The sequence below is a fragment of the Eucyclogobius newberryi genome, unplaced genomic scaffold (assembly GCF_026437365.1).
Source record: "Eucyclogobius newberryi isolate DKJ021-1_F unplaced genomic scaffold, fEucNew1.0.hap1 SCAF_19, whole genome shotgun sequence".
Classification (NCBI taxonomy): domain Eukaryota; kingdom Metazoa; phylum Chordata; class Actinopteri; order Gobiiformes; family Gobiidae; genus Eucyclogobius; species Eucyclogobius newberryi.
Genome location: NW_027315823.1, coordinates 26,223,749 through 26,245,469, shown reverse-complemented (window position 1 = coordinate 26,245,469; position 21,721 = coordinate 26,223,749). Strand labels below are relative to the sequence as shown.

At 41.4% G+C, this 21,721-nt stretch overlaps 4 protein-coding genes across 4 annotated transcripts in view; 3 read left to right on the top strand and 1 right to left on the bottom strand.

Moving 5' to 3' along the window:
* Window positions 1-987, top strand: part of epha2a (eph receptor A2 a) — a 28,497-nt gene extending 27,510 nt beyond the window's left edge. The window contains exon 16 of the mRNA XM_072452501.1: window positions 202-987. Coding sequence (XP_072308602.1) covers window positions 202-310 — 109 coding nt within the window. The 3' untranslated portion in view covers window positions 311-987. The remainder of the gene's footprint in view (window positions 1-201) is intronic.
* Window positions 988-2,606: 1,619 nt separating this feature from the next.
* Window positions 2,607-4,740, top strand: LOC140366256 (heat shock protein beta-7-like). The gene is made up of 3 exons (XM_072452923.1): window positions 2,607-2,740; window positions 3,466-3,599; window positions 4,297-4,740. The coding sequence occupies exons 1-3, from the start codon at window positions 2,686-2,688 to the stop codon at window positions 4,441-4,443; spliced, it is 336 nt and encodes a 111-aa protein (XP_072309024.1). The 5' UTR covers window positions 2,607-2,685; the 3' UTR covers window positions 4,444-4,740.
* Window positions 4,741-5,485: 745 nt separating this feature from the next.
* On the top strand, window positions 5,486-7,044 carry cplane2 (ciliogenesis and planar polarity effector 2). The gene is made up of 5 exons (XM_072452922.1): window positions 5,486-5,668; window positions 5,748-5,900; window positions 5,962-6,086; window positions 6,183-6,322; window positions 6,775-7,044. The coding sequence occupies exons 1-5, from the start codon at window positions 5,557-5,559 to the stop codon at window positions 6,995-6,997; spliced, it is 753 nt and encodes a 250-aa protein (XP_072309023.1). The 5' UTR covers window positions 5,486-5,556; the 3' UTR covers window positions 6,998-7,044.
* Window positions 7,045-7,604: 560 nt separating this feature from the next.
* Window positions 7,605-21,189, bottom strand: LOC140366254 (rho guanine nucleotide exchange factor 19). The gene is made up of 12 exons (XM_072452921.1): window positions 21,003-21,189; window positions 20,326-20,457; window positions 20,198-20,259; window positions 19,314-19,585; window positions 18,516-18,676; window positions 9,829-9,984; window positions 9,637-9,766; window positions 8,898-8,972; window positions 8,747-8,839; window positions 8,531-8,679; window positions 7,843-8,007; window positions 7,605-7,781 (listed from the first exon to the last, which is right to left on the bottom strand). The coding sequence occupies exons 1-12, from the start codon at window positions 21,137-21,139 to the stop codon at window positions 7,736-7,738; spliced, it is 1,578 nt and encodes a 525-aa protein (XP_072309022.1). The 5' UTR covers window positions 21,140-21,189; the 3' UTR covers window positions 7,605-7,735.
* Window positions 21,190-21,721: the final 532 nt, after the last annotated feature.

The following is a 21,721-nucleotide window of genomic DNA, read 5'->3' as shown; positions in this document are numbered from 1 at the left end:
AAGCAATTGAATACTACTATTTAAGTACAGTTTTTGGCTACTCTTCCTCGAATACAGAAATACCCCCCCTCCTCTTCCTCCTCTTACCCCCTTGTCATTCCTCCCATTCCTCACCGCCACAGCTTTCTTCAATTCAAAACTGTACTCGTATTGTTTTTAGCTTCGACCGTATCCAATGTCTCGCTTTTTCCGCTCCTACAGAGACGTGAGGAATATCGGCGTGCGGCTGCCCGGGCACATGAAGAGGATAGCCTACAGCATCCTGGGCCTGAAAGACGAGACCAGCACTCTCAGCGTGTTTGCAGTGTGATCTAAGCATTCCTCCAAATCAAAGTGCACTGACCGACCATGCCATTTCACTCACGGAGGAGGAGGAGGAGGAGGAGGAGGAACCGCGTGCGGCGCTGAAACCAAGACGCCGCTCCCAAGATGTTCACCCGTTTTTCCTCTGGCACAATATTCAGACTGAAAAGGAGCCGCTCGGGAAATGACTGACTCTAAATAAAAAGCAACACTTATGTACTTTATGATAACTGAAGAAAGTAATTTAAACATGTATAAGTAATGTTTATATTGTAAGATATTGTTGAGACGTCGTAGCAGTGCTTGGTAAACAGATATTGACTGAAATATTGAACTCTGTGAGATTAAGGGCTACTTTTCCAAGCACTCGTTGTCTTATATACATGGATTTTTAAGTAGTATTTTTGCTACGCCAGTTTTTTGCTACATTTTTGATCGTCTTTTATAAATAATGGAATAATATTTTTCACTCAGGGCGAAGAATCAAATGTTCTTACTGTTTGTAGTTTCAATTTTCTTCCATTTTTTTTCCTTTCTTTGTTTACATCGTGTCTTACAACTGTTCATTTTATTTAATATTTATTTTATATTTATGTGGTATGTTACATGAAAACAAGACCTTTTGGACACATTGTAAGTAAAAAGGATTTTGTCTTAAATGAATAAATCAATGTTGCCTTATAAAATCTGTGGCTGGTGGTGACTATTCTGAGGGCTCATTTCAGGTTCAGACGACTTTATTTATGCCTCCAGGGCCATTCACTTGAGCAGCATCAGACACGAGCTTGACAAAATATGAAGTCAAGATAACTGCTGATTATTGTTCCTGAAAAGCATCCAACTTACCTGCCTAACCTACACCCTAACATGTTAATCACTACACCGGAAAGGAAAACATTACTTAAACGTACCGTAACTTGAAATTCTAATTTTAGCCAGAGGTGGCAGTGAATCCAAAACTTGTACTCGGCTAAGAGTAAAGTTACTTCAAAATATTACTCAAGAAGTACAAAGTAGTGGTCCAAGAAATAACTTGAGTAAAAGTATTTAAGGAAACTATTGCTGAAGTAAGAGTAACTGTAAGATTGACAAATAATTTCACAAAACATTAAATAAAGAAACTAATTGATATCTGAATGAAACAAATTTAAATAATTTCAACATAAACCTTTTGTCACTTGTACATTTACTCAGTGGAAGGAGGAACCAAAATATTACTCAAGAGTACTGTTACTTCAATAAATATATTGCTCAAGTAGGAGTAAAAGTACAGTGTCAGAACGATACTCCGAGATGAACTATTTCAAGGAACAAGTAAATGTAACTGGGAAATACAACCTCTGATTATATGTGTTATATATATAAATGTATTCTGTATACCGGGGTTAAGCCGATAAAAGACAGATTTACTGTATTTTAATCCTACTGTGTTATCGATATTTTTTGGGGATTTCTTGCATGTCTTTAACTTTATTATAACATAGAACAAAACAACAACACAACAAAAAAAACAAACAAAGAAACAGCAGGACCAGGGAGAACATAAGGGAGTGGTATTAGAAAACTTTTAGTAAATTTTTATTGGTCTATTTTTAAGTTGAGTCCTGACGTTATTGTTTCCTCAATGTGCATATGCCTGTGTAATTCTGATTCTAATAATCTTATCATTCTAATTTGAATAGTTTGTAATAATCTTCTAAATAAACGTCACATCACGTGTTTTTAAGTTTTTTTTAAACTATTCTCAATAACAAATTAACACAGGACCAAAAAGCACTCAACGGATTGACACCTGTCCATCAAACTTACGTTACTGATGCTGCATTCAAAACACTTCTTTTAGTACATTTCTATTCAAAAGATGTGAGCGTATGTCACCAGATTCACCCTGTATCCTCATCTGGCCTGTTCCAGCTGCACTTGTTATGACGGCGTTGCCTTATTTAGATCAAACTTTGCCACTTTTAACAGACTGGAGCTAAAAGTCACAGTCACACACGACTTGGCTTCATCACAGGACTGTCATTTAGCAAAGGTAAACTCCCTTCTCTGTTTATATTGACAATTCTCTGGTAAAGTGCCAATTTTGTGACAAGACCCTCGACCACCGCCCTCAAAACACTCACTTCAACACGTACAAGACATTTTTACAGACCAAGAATAGCTCGTTTGGTGAACTTAACTTACTGAGTGACAGGTCGTGCATTGGTGGTATATTTAGCGTCGGATCAATGTATCCCACACAATCTTTTAGACAAAGATCACACTTCCAGGCAGAGGAGTGGCCTGAAATCCAACTGCATGTCTGCATTGTTTATCAATTTATTCTGCCACAACATTAGGACATAAAAGCGTTGAGTAAAAGAGACTGTTATTGCTGAAATGGAAAGAGGATCTACCACTTTCTTGGAGGATTCTGGACGTCTGCAAGCCTATGGTGAATTCACCTGAAAAACCTTTGTTCTTCTTGTCAGGGTCTTTAAAGGTGTAGTATGTAACTTTTCTGGAGGTTTTTTCCCAGCTGTCAACGTCAATATAGTTTGTAATCAGTGGTGGAAGAAGTTCATGTGCACGCAAAAATGAAATTAAAGTTTGGTAAGTACTGTAGTATAACGCTAACTGTAACTGTAGTAAAACACAAACATACTTGACAGCTTTTGGGAACTGTTAAAGCTTTAAGAGATGTGCTGACATTGTTTAATAATTGAACAGATTTTTGGTCAAAAGTAGCAATTTGAATGAATTTCCCGTTTGTTTTCATTTGCTCAAAGCTGGGCCTTGAACTAAAAACCTTTATGCAGAATTATCATGGTGAATGTTAAAAAAATGACCCCTCAAACCTATGGAAAGTGCTGTCTATTTGTCAGTCCAGTTAACGAATGTGGAGATAAGTACAGATATCTGCTTTGAAATGTAGTGAAGTAAAAGTATCCATCATAGTATCATAGTTTTACACTTTTTTTTGCATTCTTACTGTGAGTGGACTCGCCTCCCCACAGATCTGACCTGTAACCTAGCCTTCTGATGCCACCTGCTTTTCTCCATGATGATCTGCAAGTTTAATGCCATTCTGTGGAACATTCTATGCAATGTTCACGGAGACAAGCGGGAGACAAACGGACACGTCTAATTCTTGCGTCATCTCTGTCATTCTTCTTTCAGACGGTGCATATCCTACAGGGAAGATTGAAGTGATTGGAAATACCTTTCAGTTTTCCGTCAACGTGAGCGAGTTTGCGCCCGAAGATGTCATCATCACGTCATCCAACAACCTGATCGAAGTCCACGCTGAAAAGGCCAGTGAGGAGATAAGTGTGGTACAATGTGTTTGCTGTTGAGTTTCAAAATGCAGATGGAAACTAGGCCCTGCATTTTGGTCAGGTTCAAAAATAATCTCAGCACAAAACAAGGATAATCAAATCAAGCTTTTTCCATATAAATGAGATAATACACAATATCACAAGAGTAGAGACTGAAAATATCATATAGTTCCTTAAAACACTGATTTAAATGTGCTATCAAACAGTTATATGCCCTTCAAACAGCCAAATTACATCTTTGTGCAATAAAAGTGAAAGCATTTTGAGACATTCTGGCCCAACAAAATCCTTTGAATCCAGTAAATCATTAAATCCAAGTCACAGGCCCAGTCAGGATATCGGCTGAATTGATATCTATATAGTTGGAACTAATTTGCGATACAGCAATTTTAACTGGATCAAAACTGACTCAATTCCAGTATCAAAATCAAGAGCAATCTTCTTCTCCTTCAGACTTTTCCATTAGAAAATGTTTTATTAGACAGGAGGACGTATACATAAAGTAACATATTAACAAATGACAATACAACATATGTGTTTCCAATTAATCCCCCACCAAATCTCAGTAATTGAATTTACTCTCCCATGAACACAGTTTCGGTCAGAACTCAGTCCCTTTACACAAGGTTTTCTACTTTAAAATATGTAATAATTGAGTGTTGCTTTGATTCAGATGGCGAAGGACGGCACTATAACCAACACTTTGTCCCATCGGTGCAAACTTCCTGCAGAAGTGGATCCTGTTTCTGTGACATTGAACCTGGGGAGCAACGGAGTCCTTACAGTCAGAGCTCAGAGGATGCAAACAACAAACGGATGAATAAAAAATGCATGTTTAGTTTACAAGTTGTGATTTGGGGACCACTGGCAGCCAATTACCCATTCCTGGACTTTAGCGCCCTTTAGTGGCTGCAATATGCTACAACATACCAACTTCTGAAATAAAGTTTGTACCGTATACTATTTTTACTGGCAGTAGGTATCTGTGATCAGGAGTAATTATATCCTTATCTTATGAATAAAAAAGAAGTGTCTCTTTTGTCTACCCTCTCTTTTGGGGGAATTTGAATTGCATCTATAATTATGCCTGATCCAAGAGCATATTTGAGTTTACAGTATATAAAAGGAGGTTGTATATGAAACTGTTCGATTAAGTTAACTTACCATGGATTAATTGCATTTTGGCAGATTTTAACCAGCTCTTGGGTTTTGTACAATGCGGTTTTAAAAAGTTTGACTTCACAAAATTATTTTGAATGATTATTTAGAGTCCATTGATCGCTTCAATGTTCAGGTAAAGTCCCCATCATTTCTGATATTTTGGCAATAAAAATATGCTTGTACTATATTTTTTGTATCGTTTATAAAGTCAATCACAGTGGGAAAACTTACTTACTGAATTGAATTGATACCTTTCTGAAGGGTTAATGTGTGATTGACTCTGTAGATAACCTGTGAATATAAATACAGATTACAAGTCAGAATAACCAATCCCTGTCGAGCATCACTGTAAAAAAAAAAAATCTTTGAAACGAAATTAGAATAACATTGTTGTTGTTGTTGTTGTTGTTGTTTTATGGCGGTTGGCATCCGAGTGTTGCATTACCGCCAGACTTTATTCCTCAGACGTTTCGTAGTCCTGGTATTTTAGGTATTTATATTGAAGACTAAAAGAATAATTGTAATTGCTTTATGATGCAGACACTCAAAAAAAAAAAAGAATAAAAACGGGAATCGTACAAGCGGAAGTGACGATTACGTTGCTAAGGAATTTTGGAGTTTACGGAAGTGACCATCGCCGCCTCGTCCAGGGATGTAAATGTGAAATTTTCCGATTGCTTTTGTCCATTTCTATTGTCAAAAGTAACATATTTAAACCGCGTCGACACGAGCCACCTGATGCTAATGCACGCTAGCTTCAATACACAAGAAAATGGCCCAGGTTCCTCCACCCGGATCCATCATTGTTGCGGATTGGCATCTGTGTAAAGACAGCAAAGAGTATTTCAATAAAATCCTACAAAAGATGAGGAGGAAGCAGTTTGGTATGACAAGTCATGTTTTGCTTGTTATATTACACAGAGAAAGTCCGATATTTATGGGTTAAATCTGGTGTCTTTTCAGGTTTGTTGGAGTCTCCCATGATGTCCCCTCTCGCAGCTGTAGACACTGTTCAGTACAAAATATTTCTCTCTGGAAAAAGTGGAGTTGGGAAAAGCTCTGTTGTGGCACGTTTGGCTGGTGTAAATATTCCCAGTATGCATTATGAAACCATAGGTAGGACACTAAACATGTCTGTAGACTGGGAATGTGTAATCTGACCGTGTGTATTGTTTAGGTATTGAAACCACCATAGTGTACTGGCCAGTGAAAATCAAAGAAAGTGGAAGGGTGCTGTTCTTCCGTCTGCAGCTGTGGGACTGTGGAGAGAACGCTGTGAGAAGATTTGACCATATGCTTCCTGTGGGTGCATCAAATGAAAATAAATAGATCATAATTGTGGCCAACTACATTGACACTATTATTATGACCAGTTTGATTGTACTTTATCTCTTGCAGTCTTGTAAAGAGCAGGTGGATGCGGTTCTCCTGCTCTTCTCCTTCACTGATCTAACATCCTTTGAAGACCTCCCAAATCAAATAGCCAAGTGGACAGGACCAGCACAGGATGGGGTCGTCAAAGTGGTGGTTGGCACAAAGTATCCTTTTGATATTTTTCATTCAGTATTTTGGAATTTGTTTTTGGCCCCATTTCAGTACCGTCAAGTCTATGTTAAACTTTGCAATGCTACGGCTGAGATTGAGATTATTTCTTATAGTTTATGGTCAGTTTTGGTCTTTCGGTGCTCAGATTTATGAGGGAGAAATCTTTTAAAATGGCACCAATTGGCTACATATGGTTTATGTAAAGAAAATATTGAATGCAATTTGCGTTTTCAAAAGTACAAAAAACAACACCGGAATATATTTCTGGTCATGACACCCAGCCCCATTTAATGCTATCGACGAACAATTGATTTCTAAAAACAAATGTCCCACTCAACATTCTTCCCCCCCAGTCTTATGACCCACTTTAATTTGCAAATCCACCTTGACCAACTACTGCAACTATTGAATTGTAAGGACACTTATTCCTTGACCGTTACTCCAGATTCGACCTGTTCATGCACTGTGACGTGGCAGAGCGCGACGTGAGGGCCTTCTGCTCGACCTGGGGGCTCCCGGTGCTGCGTGTGGGGGGAGAGGTCAGCGATGGTCTGGGTGACGTGGCTCCGTTCCTGAACTGTCTGTGTGAAAACCTGTGGCATCAGGACTGCCTCAGAGCTGGAGCCGAGAGGGACCAATCACAGACCGGGACAGACACTTACCTTTGACTTCTGAGTCTACCGTTCGTCTGTGCACAATCGACACATCTATTAAGGACTTCAGAAGGAAATGCAAATGTGTTGAACAGAGCTTTTCAACAGCATTTTGTGATTGTGATGTAGAAACCCTTTAATATAAACGAGTGTGGTGCGAAAACAACAATGTGTCCTGATGTGCCAATAATGCTTGGGGGAAAAAACAATTCAATGACGCATTTAAAAATACCCCTTTAATAAAATAAGATGCTTTTCCAAAGTGTCTTACGGAAACTTCTGAAGCAAAACTGTCACCTTTGCCAATAATCCAAAGAATAAGAAAGTGGCTTAAACTATTTTGGCACCAATTCTTTTCTAAATGAGGGAAGTGTGCAGCAGAAATAAAAAATAATCATTTACAACCATTTTTACAACTCGAATAATTGTAAATTACTGGTCAAAACTATGAGGGCAAATTGGTGCACATTAGAAAAACAGAAACCTAAACCTTTCCAAAAAGTATCATTACTTTTACTTGGAAGCCTCCATGAGCTTCTATAGCGGTGTGCTTTTATTTTAAGCATATACACTTTACGAATGCATAGTTATATAAAATCGATTTATTAAAAAAAATGTGATTACTTACAAACCAACCTCTACCAGTGTTCAAGTAAAAACATAATTCCTGGTGTTATAAATACAATTAGTGCCTTCATGAACTTTTGAACCTGTGTGTAAACAAAGTGAATAAAAAAAAAAATAATCTAAAAATCACTTTTTTGAAGATAATGCTTTCATCCATGTCTCCTTGGCTGATCTGAAATTACAGGCTAGTTAAACATAATTCTTTATAGATACTATGCCATTTCATCTCCTACCTTGTGTCAGTGACCAATATTAAAACCGTTGCGTCTCCAGTTTGCCTTTTGGACAGATGAAGCAGGAATGAATTTGGAGGGAGACCCAGGACCTCAGCCTTCAGGGGCTCACAGCGAAGGCATGCTGGGAACTCTGCGTGATCCAGCACTTTGAAATACTCATCTCTGAACGGCGGAGAAAAAAAAAAAAAAAAAAGGCACAAATCTCTCACTGCATCAATAGCGCATGATGCATTTCACCAATGTACCGTGTATCACGTAGAGTTGCGATTACCGTATTTTCCGCACTATAAAAAGGCGCACTTAAAAGGCTTAAATTTTCTCCAAAAATGACAGTGCGCCTTATATATGGATTAATTCTGGTTGTGTTTACCGACCTCGAAGCAATTTTGGGTGTTACACATTTTGTTTAGCTTAATGCGCCTTATACCGTATTTTCTGGACTATTAAGTCGCACCTTTTTTCATAATTTTGGCCGGGGTGCGACTTATGTTATTTGTCAATTTCACACTTGCAACCGCATTCCAACTCCAGTGCAACTTACAAACGTTTTTTTCTTCCATTATGCATTTTTTGGCTGGTGCGACTTATAGTTCGGAAAATACGGTATATGAAAAATGATAGAAAATAGACCATTCATTGACAGTGCGCCTTATAGTGTGGAAAATACGGGTGTGTGTTCGAGAACCTTTTAGTGGAAATGATCAACATGTCGCTGAGGAGATGGAGGTAGTTATTGGTGAATGGCATTCGTGGGTGGCCAGAGCTCGCTAAACTCAGCTGCTTCACAGGACCTTCATGCACCAGGAAACGACCACTTACGACCAGAGGAATTGACTGAATAAAAAGTTTAAATTAGATGCACATGGCAGAATAGGATACTAAAAAGCAGTTTGTACTTTACCTTAACTTTGCCAAAAACAAGCTGCATTTCCAGACAGACAAGTTCCTCAATTTGTTTCATTTTCTGGACTCTACAGTCACATTCTTGCAGTAGCTGGTCGAGAACAACATTTAGTGGTCGAACGGTTTTAAATAATCCACTTCGACTGTACCTCATGAATCGCTCGAATGGCCTTTTCGAGGTTTGTGAAGGAGTCGGATCCCAGCTTAGTCAGCTTCAATATAGTCTGAAAGTGAACAGAAAATATATTACTATTAATACTGTAAGATTAAGTTGATTTTCCATCACGAACACACGTCATATAGAATATTAAATAGAATATTGAACGCTATCTTGCAATGTATTCTATTCCATTACATGAACCAATCAAGAGCAGTGTATTCTGTATACTTAAACTTTAATTATATTCTAGTGTATTTTTTTATTTTTTTTTACACAGGATTAAAACCGTTTGCATTTAGTTATCACCAATTAGACAATGATATAATGCACATGCACTCACAACAAGAGCAGTGTGTCCTTTTTATTTCTTGCCTAAACCGCGCAGCGTAATAGTGCAATGTATTACTTTGATTTTAAGAAAGTAGCAAGTAATCATAGCCAAAATTTTTGGTACATCCATTTTGTTACTTTCCGACTCCTTAATCTTAACTGTCCATCTGACACTGTCGGACAAGTCGGACAACTTAATTTCAAATAAGTGTTTGAACTGCTCCTGTGTCATTGGTCGCATTGTAAATCTATTTATATTTAGAACTTTCTGCCCCTCTAGAAGCAAAGCCAGATCCCAGTGTAATAAACAGACTCGTTTTAATTGCCCTTTTTAAAAAACACAATACAAAGCGACTAAGACGTTGACAAAAATGTTCCCATGATATCAAGATTCTCACCTCCAGAATGAGTTTGATCCGAGTAATTCTCTGAAAGGGCAAAACCAGGAAAGACTTCAAGCTCTGCCTTTGACAAACTGGATTTTTCTCGAGTTTAGAGAGCGCATTCTGGAAATCTTTGTTTTGTTGCCTTTGAACACAGCACACACCTGTTTAAAACCATTCCAAAGTGGATCAATGGTTGCAGCTTACAGTAGTTGCCTGATCAGAGCCTCCTGGTACATCATATTGGTGACATAAGGGACGTAAAGACAGTGAAACGCAGGGCAGTGTCGGAGCACAACGTCTCCGATCTGAGAACCAATCAGGATGCACTCCCCCAGTCGAAGCTCCAAGTCTGTGAGGAATCTAAGAGAACATAAATCCACTTAGCCTAGATTCAAATAAGTTGGAGAGTGCCTCATGGATGTGAAGGTATATTAACAGGAAATGGTCAGGTGCTCTTTAGAAATAGAGATTGTGTGCCAAGGATGTGCGTATGCTCACTTAACTTTTACAACTGTGTTACATTAATAATAATAATAATAATAATAATAACTTTTATTTATATAGCGCTTTTCAGTGACCCAAAGACGCTGAACATAATAAAAAAGGGGGGGTATTTACAGACAGGGGGGACAACACGTACAGAACACATTAATATACAGATAAAATGAACAAGACAGAAGAAGTAGAGAGAAAAAGATGGGGATGTAACAGGGGGTAGAAGTGTAGGCAATGGGGTAGAGGAGGCTAGGGGTAGAGGAGGCTAGGGGTAGGGGAGGTCATAGGCTTGGGTGAAGAGGTATGTTTTTAGGCGGGATTTGAATGTTGTGAGTGAGGGAGAGTGGCGGACAGGTTGGGGGAGGGAGTTCCAGAGTCGGGGTGCTGTTCGGGAGAATGCTCTGTCGCCAAAACTTTTGAGTCGGGATGTTGGTGCAGTCAGGGTGAGAGAGGAGGAGGATCGGAGAGCTCGGGAGGGGCGGTGGGGGATGAGGAGGTCAGACAGGTAGGGGGGGGGCAAGGTGGTGAAGAGCTTTGAAGGTGAGGAGGAGTATTTTAAAGTTTATGCGCTGCTTGATGGGGAGCCAGTGGAGAGAGCGGAGAACGGGAGTGATGTGATCACGGGACCGGGTGTGGGTGAGGAGGCGGGCAGCGGAGTTTTGGACCATTTGGAGTCTGTGGAGGGAATGGGAGGAGATGCCAGTGAGGAGGGAGTTGCAGTAGTCAAGGCGGGAGGAGATGAAGGCATGGATGAGGGATTCAGCAGCGGGGAGGGTGAGGCAGTGTCGGATTTTGGCGATGCGGCGGAGGTGGAAGTATGAGGTCTTGACAATGTGGCTGACATGGGGAGTGAAGGAGAGGGTGGGGTCCATGATGACACCGAGATGCGTACCAGGGTAGAGGGGGTGATGGTCGAGGTGTCGATGCTGAGTGAAAAGGGACCAGTTTTATTGAGAGTGGATTTGGTGCCAATGAGGAGGAGCTCTGTTTTGTCACTGTTCAGTTTGAGGAAGTTGAGAGTGAGCCATGATTTTATTGTAGAGATGCAGGTTTCGATGTGGCTGAGGGGAGGGTTTTGGGTGGATTTGGTGGTGAGGTATATCTGGGTGTCGTCAGCGTAGCAGTGAAAGTCCAGGTTGAGTTGGCGGAGGATGTGACCAAGGGGGAAGATGTAGCAGATGAAGAGGAGGGGGCCGAGGACTGAGCCCTGGGGGACCCCCTGCGTTACTGGGGAGAGGGTGGATGAGTGACCGGAGAGGGAAATGAACTCTTGCCTGTTGGTGATGTAGGATGTGAGCCAGTCAAGTGCAGAGCCCTCAACACCCAGTTGGCGCAGCCTTTGTAGGAGGATGGAATGGTTTATAGTGTCAAAGGCTGCGCTGAGGTCTAGTAGTAACAGGATGTTGAGGGCCCCGGAGTCTGCAGAGGTGAGGAGATCGTTGAGTACTTTGACCAGGGCTGTTTCAGTGCTGTGAAGTGGGCGGAAGCCAGATTGGAGGGGTTCATAGAGGTTGTTTGACTGGAGGTGGGTGTGAAGTTGGGCGGCGACGATGCGTTCCAGCGTTTTTGAGAGGAACGGCAGGTTGGAGATGGGGCGGTAGTTGGAGAGGTTGGCGGAGTCTAGGGTGGGTTTTTTTAGGATGGGGGTGATGGAGGCCAGTTTGTAGATGGAAAGAACATGGCCGAGGGATAAAGACTGGTTGAAAAGGGTGGTGAGATGGGGGATGAGAGCAGGGAGGCAGGCCTTGGTTAGATTCGTTGGGAGGGGGTCGAGAGAGCAGGTGGTGGTTTCGGAAGCGGTGATGAGGTCTATGATATGAGAGGAGTTAACAGAGGAGAAGGTGGTGAGGGCAGGGAAGGGTGGGTGGTCAGGGAGCGGAGGGGGGGCAGGGGTGGGGGTGGTGATGGAGTTAATGGAGACGGCAGTCATGGAGCTGTTGATTTTGGAAATTTTGTCATTGAAGGCAAGGAGGAAAGAGTTGCAGAGGTCAGGGGAGGAGGGTGGAGTGATGTCCGGTGGCTGGAGCAGCTTGTTGACGGTGGAGAACAGGGTGCGAGGGCTCCGGTGGGAGCTGTTGATGAGGGTGGAGAGGTGGGCAGATTTGGCGGCTTGGAGAGCGTCACAGTAGGAGGAGATGTGTAATTTGAAAGCTTCGGCGTGGACGGTGAGGCGGGTTCTTTTGAGGAGTCGTTCGAGTTGGCGGCCAGTCTGCTTCATGGTGCGGAGTTCAGGGGTGTACCAGGGGGCGGGGTTGATGTATGAGACGGAGGAGGTTTTCCAGGGGGCTAGGGAGTCAAGGGAGTCGGAGAGGGTGGTGTTGAGCATGACAGCATAGTCGTCGGGGGAAGAGGGGGGGAGTCAGGGGGGAAAGCAGAGGATATGAGCTGGGAGAGCGTGAGGGGGTTGACTGACTTGATATTGCGGTAGGTGATGGTGCGTTTTTTGGGGTTGTGGGGCGAGGGTAGGGGGGCAGAGAAAAGGATGCAGAGATGATCAGAGAGTGGGAAGGGGAGGGGGTGGGGCTTAGATATGGGTAGGAGAGAGGAACAGACTAAGTCCAGAGTGTGGCCTTTGGTATGGGTGGGGAAGTCAATATGTTGGGTGAGATGGAAGCAGTCCAGGAGAGAGAGGAAGTCGGATGTCAGTGGGGCGTTGGGGCAGTCAATGTGGATGTTGAAGTCACCAGTGAGTAGGAGGCGGGCAGAGAGAGAGGATGCGATGGTGAGGAGTTCAGACAATTCAGTGAGGAAAGAGGGGTGGGGCTTTGGGGGACGATAGATCAGGATAGCGGTGATAGAGTTGGGGAGGGAGAAGGCGAGGTATTCAAATGATGAGATGGATGGAAGGTTGAGGTTCAGTTCAGTGATGGATGTAGATTTTTTATGAATAACAGCAAGACCTCCCCCACGCCCGGAGAGGCGTGGGGGAGGTGTGCTTCTGTCGTCTCCTTGTGTGTAAGTGTGTATTTGTTTATGAACATGCGCAAATTATTTCCTTTGTTTTAGCCAATTTTTCCTCAACATTTATTAGAGAGAATCTTGTGCTTGACCCTGCATAATGTTGAACTCACAGTTGTGTCTACATACACACCGAAGGGAGATTGACAGAGCCAAAATGAGTTTATACATGTATTATTTAATTAAAATATGCATAAATACAGGCTTTTTAACTTTAACCAGTCGGGGGGACTTTTTACACATCCCTCTGCTTCCGAAGAGTGCACACGCTTTTTTGCTCGCTCGGCTTGCTATCGCTGCTTTCCTTATTTTGCTTTTTAATCAGTTTTTGTCTTCCAAACATTTTTGCTTTAGACTTTTTCAAGTAAACCAAGGATTTTAAGAACATTTTTCCAGTTTTAACGACATATCTGACGCCAGCGACATGTCCGGGAGAAGAAGGGAGAAAGACTGAACGCTGTCGGAAATATCAACAAGAAATTAATGAGCTGAAAACACTGATATTTGTTTTGGAATCTGAAAAAGTTCTTCACGATACCATTCCTGTGTCAACCGACGGTAAGAAGAGCACACTTTTTACAAGAAAAACTGCTACTTTCAACCTAAACCGCAGTGATTGTGTCGTTTCCAAAACTGTCTAAAAACCAGAAAGACCAGGCTGTTTCTTGGAACAAACTTGGAGCAAAGCCTAAACGATACAAAGATAACGTGAAGTCGCCTAAAATACAGCTCACCAACAGATTTTTACCACTTTCAGAGATGGAATTAAATGAAAAAAGGAAAGATGACGTGGCCAAAATACAGCGAGGAGGATCTGTGCCAGGAGCCAAGGTCACGCAGATTGTTTTAGTTGGGGACGGCGCGATAAGTCACGTGACGCATGAAAAGATAAATACACATTCTTTTCCAAGCGCCACTGTTTCTGAGATAACGTCACTCCTTCCAAATATTATGGCTAAGCATGGAGGAGCTAAACAGCTGATTGTGCACGTGGGTGCAGTGGACATGCGGCGGGAACAGACTGAAGTTTTGAAAAAAGACTTCTTGAAGTTATTCGACGTGCTTGATAAAATGGAAATCAAAACATTCATAAGTGGACCTCTTCCAAACATCGACAGGAGGATAAACAAGTTTAGCCGGCTTCTTCAGCTGAACACATGGCTGTCCAAAGAGTGTTCCCCGAGAGGACTACACTACATTGAGAACTTCTATCTATTCTGGAAACGAGAGGACCTGTTTAAGAGAAATGGCCCCCACCTATGCAGAGGTGGAGTGAGGGTGCTGACAGAGAACCTGCTCCACGCTCTGAGGCATTGGACTGGGCCTGGACAGGGTCCTGAGCAGATAGTTAGAGAAGAGAGGAATGAGAGAAGAATTCCTGCTCCCTCAGCCAGAGACCGAGCCAATGTTTCAACATCAAAAGCACCACAACCTAAGCCTCCACCAAAGGATTCATCAGCAGCTGCTCCACCACCACCAGCAAAGGATTCAGCTCCAGCTGCTCCACATTCACCTCCACCACCTCCAGCAAAGGAACAATCTTCAAAGGCCTTGGACCCATCTGTGACAAGCCCAACAACATCCCTGTCATCGCCCCTGCCTTCACACCAGCCCTGGGTTCCCCCTGCAACATCTACTCCCACTAAAGATTCATCATTCTCCTTCTCATCTCCACTCTCACCCATGGGCCTTCCCAGCAATTTTGAAAGTCTGATCAAATCAGGCATTAAGATGGCTCCACTCACGCCCAATATAGCAAGGGCTATGTCAGTACCGACTACACCAACAAAAGCCCCACCACCCATCCCCCCTCGCCTCTCACCTGGTCCCAAACTCTCCTTGGCTACAAAAGCCCCACCACCCATCCAACCTCGCCTTTCACCTGGTATCTCCCATAGCTAGGATGCACTGGGTCTCAGCGTTGCCGGGACTTGTTGTCACATTAAAAATCAAACCAACCGGGGCCCTATGTAAAAAGAGCCCCCCCCTAGTGCTATTTCTGTAGCCACATCATCACACAGATGGAAAAACAAAATGTGAGTCAGGCCCAATCTGAGAAATGTGATTCATATTCCCTGTGAAAAGATAAAGCCCAGTCTCACTGAAACTAGTCTGAAACTTGCTGTGCTAAATGTCAGATCCTTATGTAACAAATCTCTTAATTAATAATTTTATTTCTTCTTATAATCTTGATTTTATGTTTTTAACTGAAACATGGCTTGACAAAAACACAGGAAATGTAGTTCTGATAGAATCTGCTCCACCCAACTTTAAGTTTGAATCTGAAACACAAGAAAACAAAAAGGGGGTGGAGTCTGTGCTGTCTTTAGAGATGAAATAATTACCCGCAGGTTGTCTTTTGGGGTGTTTATCATTTGAGTATGTATTCTTTAAAATGGAGCTAAAACGGTCTCCATCCATTCTCTTCATTGTTTTATACAAGCCTCCCCAGCACTGCCAAAGTTTTATTGATGATTTTACTGGAGATGCTTTCAGTCATATGCACAGACTTTGATGGTTTGGTCATTACAGGTGATTTCAATGTGCATGTTGATAATATTTGTGACAGAAACGCTAAAGAGCTTGATGCTGTCCTTGAAACCTTCAGTCTTACTCAGCATGTGAGAGGCCCCACCCACAGCAAAGGACACACTCTAGATCTCATAATTACAAAGGGGGTAAATATCTCAAATGTTAATGTGATCGATGTTGCTCTGTTTGATCATTTCTGTGTCTTCTTTGACCTGTCTGTTTCTCCCAAACCTCCGGTTGGTCCTGCAGTTGTTCAGAGGAGACACATAAGTGATGGCACAGGTGCACTGTTTATGGAAATGATAAACTTTGAAAATGTCTCATGTTCTAATGTAAATGATTTGTTGAACTCTGTTACATCTAGTGTTTTGAATGTTCTGGACACCATCGCCCCTATAAAGGCTAAAATGGTTAAAAATAAGCAGAAGGCGCCGTGGAGAAATGATGATTCGGTCAGGGCACAGAAAAGGGAGTGCCGCAGGGCTAAACGGAAATGGCGCAAGTCAAAGCTCCAGGTTCAAAAAGAGAAAGAAGAAAAGCTGAACATGTACAACCTAATCTTATGTAGAACTAGGGAAAGATATTTTTCTGAAATAATTGGAAGCTGCAGTAACAACTCGCGTGTCCTGTTTGCCACAGTAAACAGATTAACAAACCCTCCAGCTCAGCTGCCGTTAGAACTCATTTCCACATCCAAGTGTAATGAGTTTGCATTATTCTTTAATGACAAAGTTCAGGGCATTAAAAATGCTATAAATCCCACAATGCAAAAAATTACCCTAAAACCACCAAGACATTTAGAGCTAACTCACTTTTGCACCAGTAACTGACAAAACTGTCCATGAGATCATCACCAGTCTGAGTTCATCTACATGCTGCCTTGATGTGTTACCCACCAAATTTCTAAAGTCTGTGCTGAACAGTTTGTTAGCACCATTCACTCACATAGTTAACATGTCGCTTCAATCTGGAACATTCCCAATGTCTTTGAAAACTGCGGTCATAAAGCCTCTCCTGAAGAAGAGCAGTCTTGATGCCGCAGTACTGAGTCATTACCGGCCCATCTCTAATCTGCCATTTTGGGGCAAAGTCCTTGAAAAGGTTGTTTACCAACAGCTCACATATTTCCTCTTAATAAACAACTCATTTGATGTTTTTCAGTCAGGTTTTAGACCTCATCACAGCACTGAGACTGCTCTTGTCAAGGTGACAAATGACATCCGCCTGAACACTGACACGGGCAAAGCCTCAGTCTTAATTCTGTTAGATCTGAGTGCTGCTTTTGACACTGTCGATCATGGGATCCTCTTACAGAGACTAGAGGACTGGGTGGGCATCACTGGCACTGCCCTAAACTGGTTAAGGTCCTATCTGGAAGACAGGAAGTACTTTGTTGAAATTGGTAGCTGTGTCTCAGACCACATGACCCTGACCTGTGGAGTGCCCCAAGGGTCAGTCCTGGGTCCCCTTCTGTTCAACCTCTACATGCTGCCGTTAGGTCAGTTGATACGCAGTGAAAATGTGTCCTATCACAATTATGCAGACGACACTCAGATCTATGTTTCACTATCGGCAGGTGACTATGGACCAGTAGATTCACTCTGTCACTGCATCCAACAGATCAGTGTGTGGATGCAAAACAACTTTCTCCAGCTGAACTCAGACAAGACTGAAATAATCGTTTTTGGCCACAGAAACAAAGAGAAAGTGTTAGCGGTCACCTCCAGAGTCTCGCTCTAAAACCTACAAACCAAATTAGAAATCTGGGGGTAATAATGGACTCAGACTTGAACTTTAATAGCCACGTCAAATCAATAACATCAGCAGCTTTTTACCATCTAAAAAACATTGCCAAAATCAAAAATATAGTGTCAAAACCAGATTTAGAGAGACTTATCCATGCGTTTGTCTCCAGTAGATTAGACTACTGTAACGGCCTGCTCATTGGTCTCTCCAAACGAGCTGTAAAACAGCTGCAGTACATCCAGAACGCTGCTGCTCGGGTCCTGACTAGAACCAGGAAGTATGATCACATTAGTCCTGTTCTCAGGTCTCTGCACTGGCTCCCTGTGGCTCAGAGAATAGACTTTAAAGCAGCTCTGCTTGTGTACAAGTCTCTCCATGGCCTAGCACCAAAGTACATCTTGGATATGTTAGTGCCATATGAACCATCTCGGACTCTGAGGACCTCAGGGACCGGCCTCCTGCTGGTGCCAGAGTCAGGACTAAACATGGGGAATCTGCGTTTCAGTTTTATGCAGCTAAAATCTGGAACAGTCTTCCTGAAGATGTGAGACAGGCTTCTACTCTGACAATGTTCAAATCTAAGCTAAAAACAGTTTTGTTTAGCTGCGCATATGACTGAAGGGATTTTTTCTTTGCACTCTTCTCTTTTGTTTGTGATTTTATTAGTTTAGAAAATCAGTTGGATTGATAATTTTTAATTTAGTTAATTTTATTGTAGTTAATTTTTATCTTTGCACTCTTCTCTTTTGTTTGTGATTTTATTACTTTAGAAAATCAGTTGGATTGATAATTTTTAATTTAGTTAATTTTATTGTAGTTAATTTTTATCTTTGCACTCTTCTCTTTTGTTTGTAATTTTATTAGTTTAGAAAATCAGTTGGATTGATAATTTTTAATTTAGTTAATTTTATTGTATTTCTGTCATTTCTTCTGCATTTTTCCTGCTGTGTGAAGCACTTTGAATTGCCTTGTGTATGAAATGTGCTCTACTAATAAACTTGCCTTGCCTTTACATCTTTGGCAGACTATAATCTCTACTTGATCCTTATGTTTATTAAATGGGTTGAAAGGCAAGAGATGTAAGTTTCTCTAGAGAAGATGAGTTAAGAAGAAGAATGAAATGCATGAAAAAAGAATGATTCATGAAATAATTGACTTACTTTTCACTGGCCACCATGACACGCTGGATATTCGAGAACAGGATGTGATGCTGCATCTTTGCCAGTGTCAGGTTCAGGGTTTTGGAGGCATAAAAATGGTTGACTGCAATTTCCAAACTCCTCATGTAAGACGCTTCGGAGCAGATCAACTCAAATGATGTCTGAATGAATGGAAAAAAACAACAATATAGAACAATTTTGAGGGATTGAAGATACAATCGCGTCTTTGGAGGCACAGAATGCACATTTACCCATAAAACTAGATTTGAGTCTGTACTTTGGAAACTATAAATGTTGAGAGATGGGGTTATAGACAAAATGGGAGACGTTTATATCACTTTAGTGCATCCGGGGCTTGATAGGTTGCACTTGGAGCCCATATAACCTTTCGGCAAGGAAAAAAAACTGAAAATCCACAAATGTTGAATCAATTGTCATTTGTTAGGGTGCCACCACTTTTTGTTCTGGGGGAAAAAAAAGAAAAAGAAAGAAAAACACACTGAAAAAAAACACCCATTATTTCTGCTGACCGAGAAGACACTGAACTTTGTGCCAGTTTTTTGCAGATAATTACAGAGAAGGTAAAACTACTGCCTGCCTTTATTGACAGTAAAAAGCCAAATTGTGCCATAAAACTTGTGTTGTCGTGCGAACGCAACCCATTTTCTCAATTTCTAGGGTAAGTGAGGATACAAATGTGTGTCCAGTCTAACTGTGCCCCAGAAACAAAAAAGCCAGAGTTCTTTTTTCTTTTGAATCGTCTCAGGTACAGGGTTAAAAAAAACAAAAAAACGACACCTCATGTAGTCGAATCTCTCTTCCGCTCATATTTCGGAGCACACCAGATGCCTTCACCTCCTCCAGGTCCTGCCACAGGGTGCTGGGTGTCACTCTGATGGGTGTCGGGGGAGTGGAGCAGACAGGAGGGCTCTGAGAATGGTAGATCTGTCCAAGTGCAGTCTGCAAACCCTGGACACACTGCGGCAGCACGAGCTCGGACAGGGAGGACTTTTTGAGCCTCTGGATGTCGTCGCGCACGTTCTGCAGATAGTAGACCTGATAGAGAGGCACTGCAACAAGAGGCAAACGTGCTTCAAACATCAGATCAGAATGACTTTTATTGTCTTTGTAAGTGCAAGTGACAGGGTTTTTTGATGTTCTAATTTTGACTTTATTTTGTGTGTATTTATACCTGTTGTAAATATAAATTGCAGTTTTACAATCAAGTAGCTGTTTGGGGAGAAATTTTGAAAAATCTGTAGAAAATGACAAAATGTAGGAAGTGACGTCACACCAGGGAAGTTTATGCAAAGGTGCCCTCATAGATTTTTATCTGTTAAATAAAAAAGAAAAAAATGGCTATTCTGGGATAACGTTTGTATACTTTTTTAGCAAAATTTAAAATGTATTAATCGGGTTAGTATTATTAACTGCATTTTAGCTCAACGCGTCGTCCAACCGGTCATATGCACTTTAACAAACAAGGAGATTTTTTTTGTAAATGCAAATAAAATTAAAAATTAAAAAACAACTGCAAGATAAATGGTGTTTATTGCCATACTATGGCACATTCCAGGCAAAGCTAGAACATTTCCATGGAGACGAGCAAGTATTGGACCTCCAAACAAAACGTCACCAATACAACACTGGCTAAAATACGTTACTTCGTAAAATACACTTACAATTATGAAGGAACATGGAGTGAACCCTCCCACTTTGCACTTGTCCTTCATGTGACTGCGACCTAAAGCAACAACCATGTTTAGCATCAATGTGCACTCCGATAAATGACTTCACAATATGGTCATACCCAGCTTCATCCTCCTCATGGATTTCCTCCGAGTCTAAAGGGTCAAAGAGCAGCTTTCTCGCAGCAAAGAAAATCTTGTCAAAATCCAATGTTCGCTTTGAGGCCATTGATATGACAGAGTCTGTGGACGGACTGCGAAAAACATGTCACTATGAAATATGTTTATGTCATATTAACTTTACTTTCAGACATTTTGGTTTCATTAAGCTGGTCTCATAGTAGAGGAATGGTAATGAGAATAAAATTAAGGACAATACTGATATTTGATACTGGTGTAATAGTAAAAGTCATCTCTGGTTCAAAGAGGCAAGAAGAGCATGTCATACGCTCCACAGTTCACACAGTTTAGTCAGTTTAAATAAAGTTTGAACTAAAAACGAGTTGGAACATGAAGCAATTCAACTGCATTTAGCCACCTCTGAAACCTTTGTCACATATTTGGCTGCACAGGTTTGAATGATTGATTTGTGTCCCCAACATAAGGAGTACAAGATAAGTAAATAATGTGTACAATCACAGTCAGTTTACATATTATTTAAAGTACACACTAATATTATTTACTTTATTTCAGACACATTGCTGGTCCAGAAGCAAAGTAAGATATTAGTCATATTAGTCATTCTGCCATTACTTTGATGTATTTGAAAGCTTAATTTTGACTCAGAGACTTGGAGTACCTGTGATCTGGCTTGCTGGAGTCAGGCTCTGCTTCAGTGCTGGCTCGTTGAAACGTGGAGAGCTGTTCTGGCTTCACTGCAGAGAACAGTGGCATGAAACCGTTTCCTGACAGATTGTCCTGAAGTCGTGAGCACATATTGGAGCTGAGTTGACTCCTTAGATCGTGGTGGTGTTTGTCTCTGTGGTGTGACTGTCTTGGCCCCTGAGGCGGTCGAGAGACTGGAGCTGGACAAAAGCTCAGGACAAGATTAAGTAAACTCAGTCAGGTGTGTCTCAGCAGGCCCTGCCCACACAAGGTCAAAGTTCAAAACAAACCACTTGCTTTTTAAAAATGCTTTCATAAGGTTTATAGTGGATGACTGTAATAGCATATATTTCAACTACTAGATTTAAATTTTAACTTTCACTTGTTGATCTGCTGTCAACACTGAAATAAGTACCAGTTGTGACCAATAATTAGACAAAAAAAAGTATATTCCATAAACTGGCCTGTCGAAACTGGTTATATCTCACACACAGAGGTGGTCATCCTTTAGTGTTAGGATATACATAGTATTCAGTGTAATCCCTCATTTGTTCAGAATAGTCTAAGCTCCAAAAGGTTTCAAAAGTAATTACACAAATTGAAAATGACATCTGGACTTAATTCGGAAACGCATGCATTTGACATTTGACTCTGTTTGCGTTCTGTGTTTTGTATTCTTTAAAACATTTTATA

Bases quoted from the DNA above. Each gene is read 5' to 3' on its own strand.
- LOC140366256 (XM_072452923.1), top strand. From the start codon at position 2,686: ATGGAAAGAGGATCTACCACTTTCTTGGAGGATTCTGGACGTCTGCAA. The intron at 2,741-3,465 runs GTGAATTCACCT...TTCTTCTTTCAG, and splicing joins TGGACGTCTGCAAGCCTATG to ACGGTGCATATCCTACAGGG. The intron at 3,600-4,296 runs GCCAGTGAGGAG...GCTTTGATTCAG, and splicing joins TCGAAGTCCACGCTGAAAAG to ATGGCGAAGGACGGCACTAT.
- LOC140366254 (XM_072452921.1), bottom strand. From the start codon at position 21,139: ATGTGCTCACGACTTCAGGACAATCTGTCAGGAAACGGTTTCATGCCA. The intron at 20,260-20,325 runs GTATGACCATAT...TTGTTGCTTTAG, and splicing joins CATGAGGAGGATGAAGCTGG to GTCGCAGTCACATGAAGGAC. The intron at 8,008-8,530 runs GTTCTCGAACAC...TCCGCCGTTCAG, and splicing joins TTGATCATTTCCACTAAAAG to AGATGAGTATTTCAAAGTGC.
- cplane2 (XM_072452922.1), top strand. From the start codon at position 5,557: ATGGCCCAGGTTCCTCCACCCGGATCCATCATTGTTGCGGATTGGCAT. The intron at 6,087-6,182 runs GTGGGTGCATCA...TATCTCTTGCAG, and splicing joins GATTTGACCATATGCTTCCT to TCTTGTAAAGAGCAGGTGGA. The intron at 6,323-6,774 runs GTATCCTTTTGA...CCGTTACTCCAG, and splicing joins AAAGTGGTGGTTGGCACAAA to ATTCGACCTGTTCATGCACT.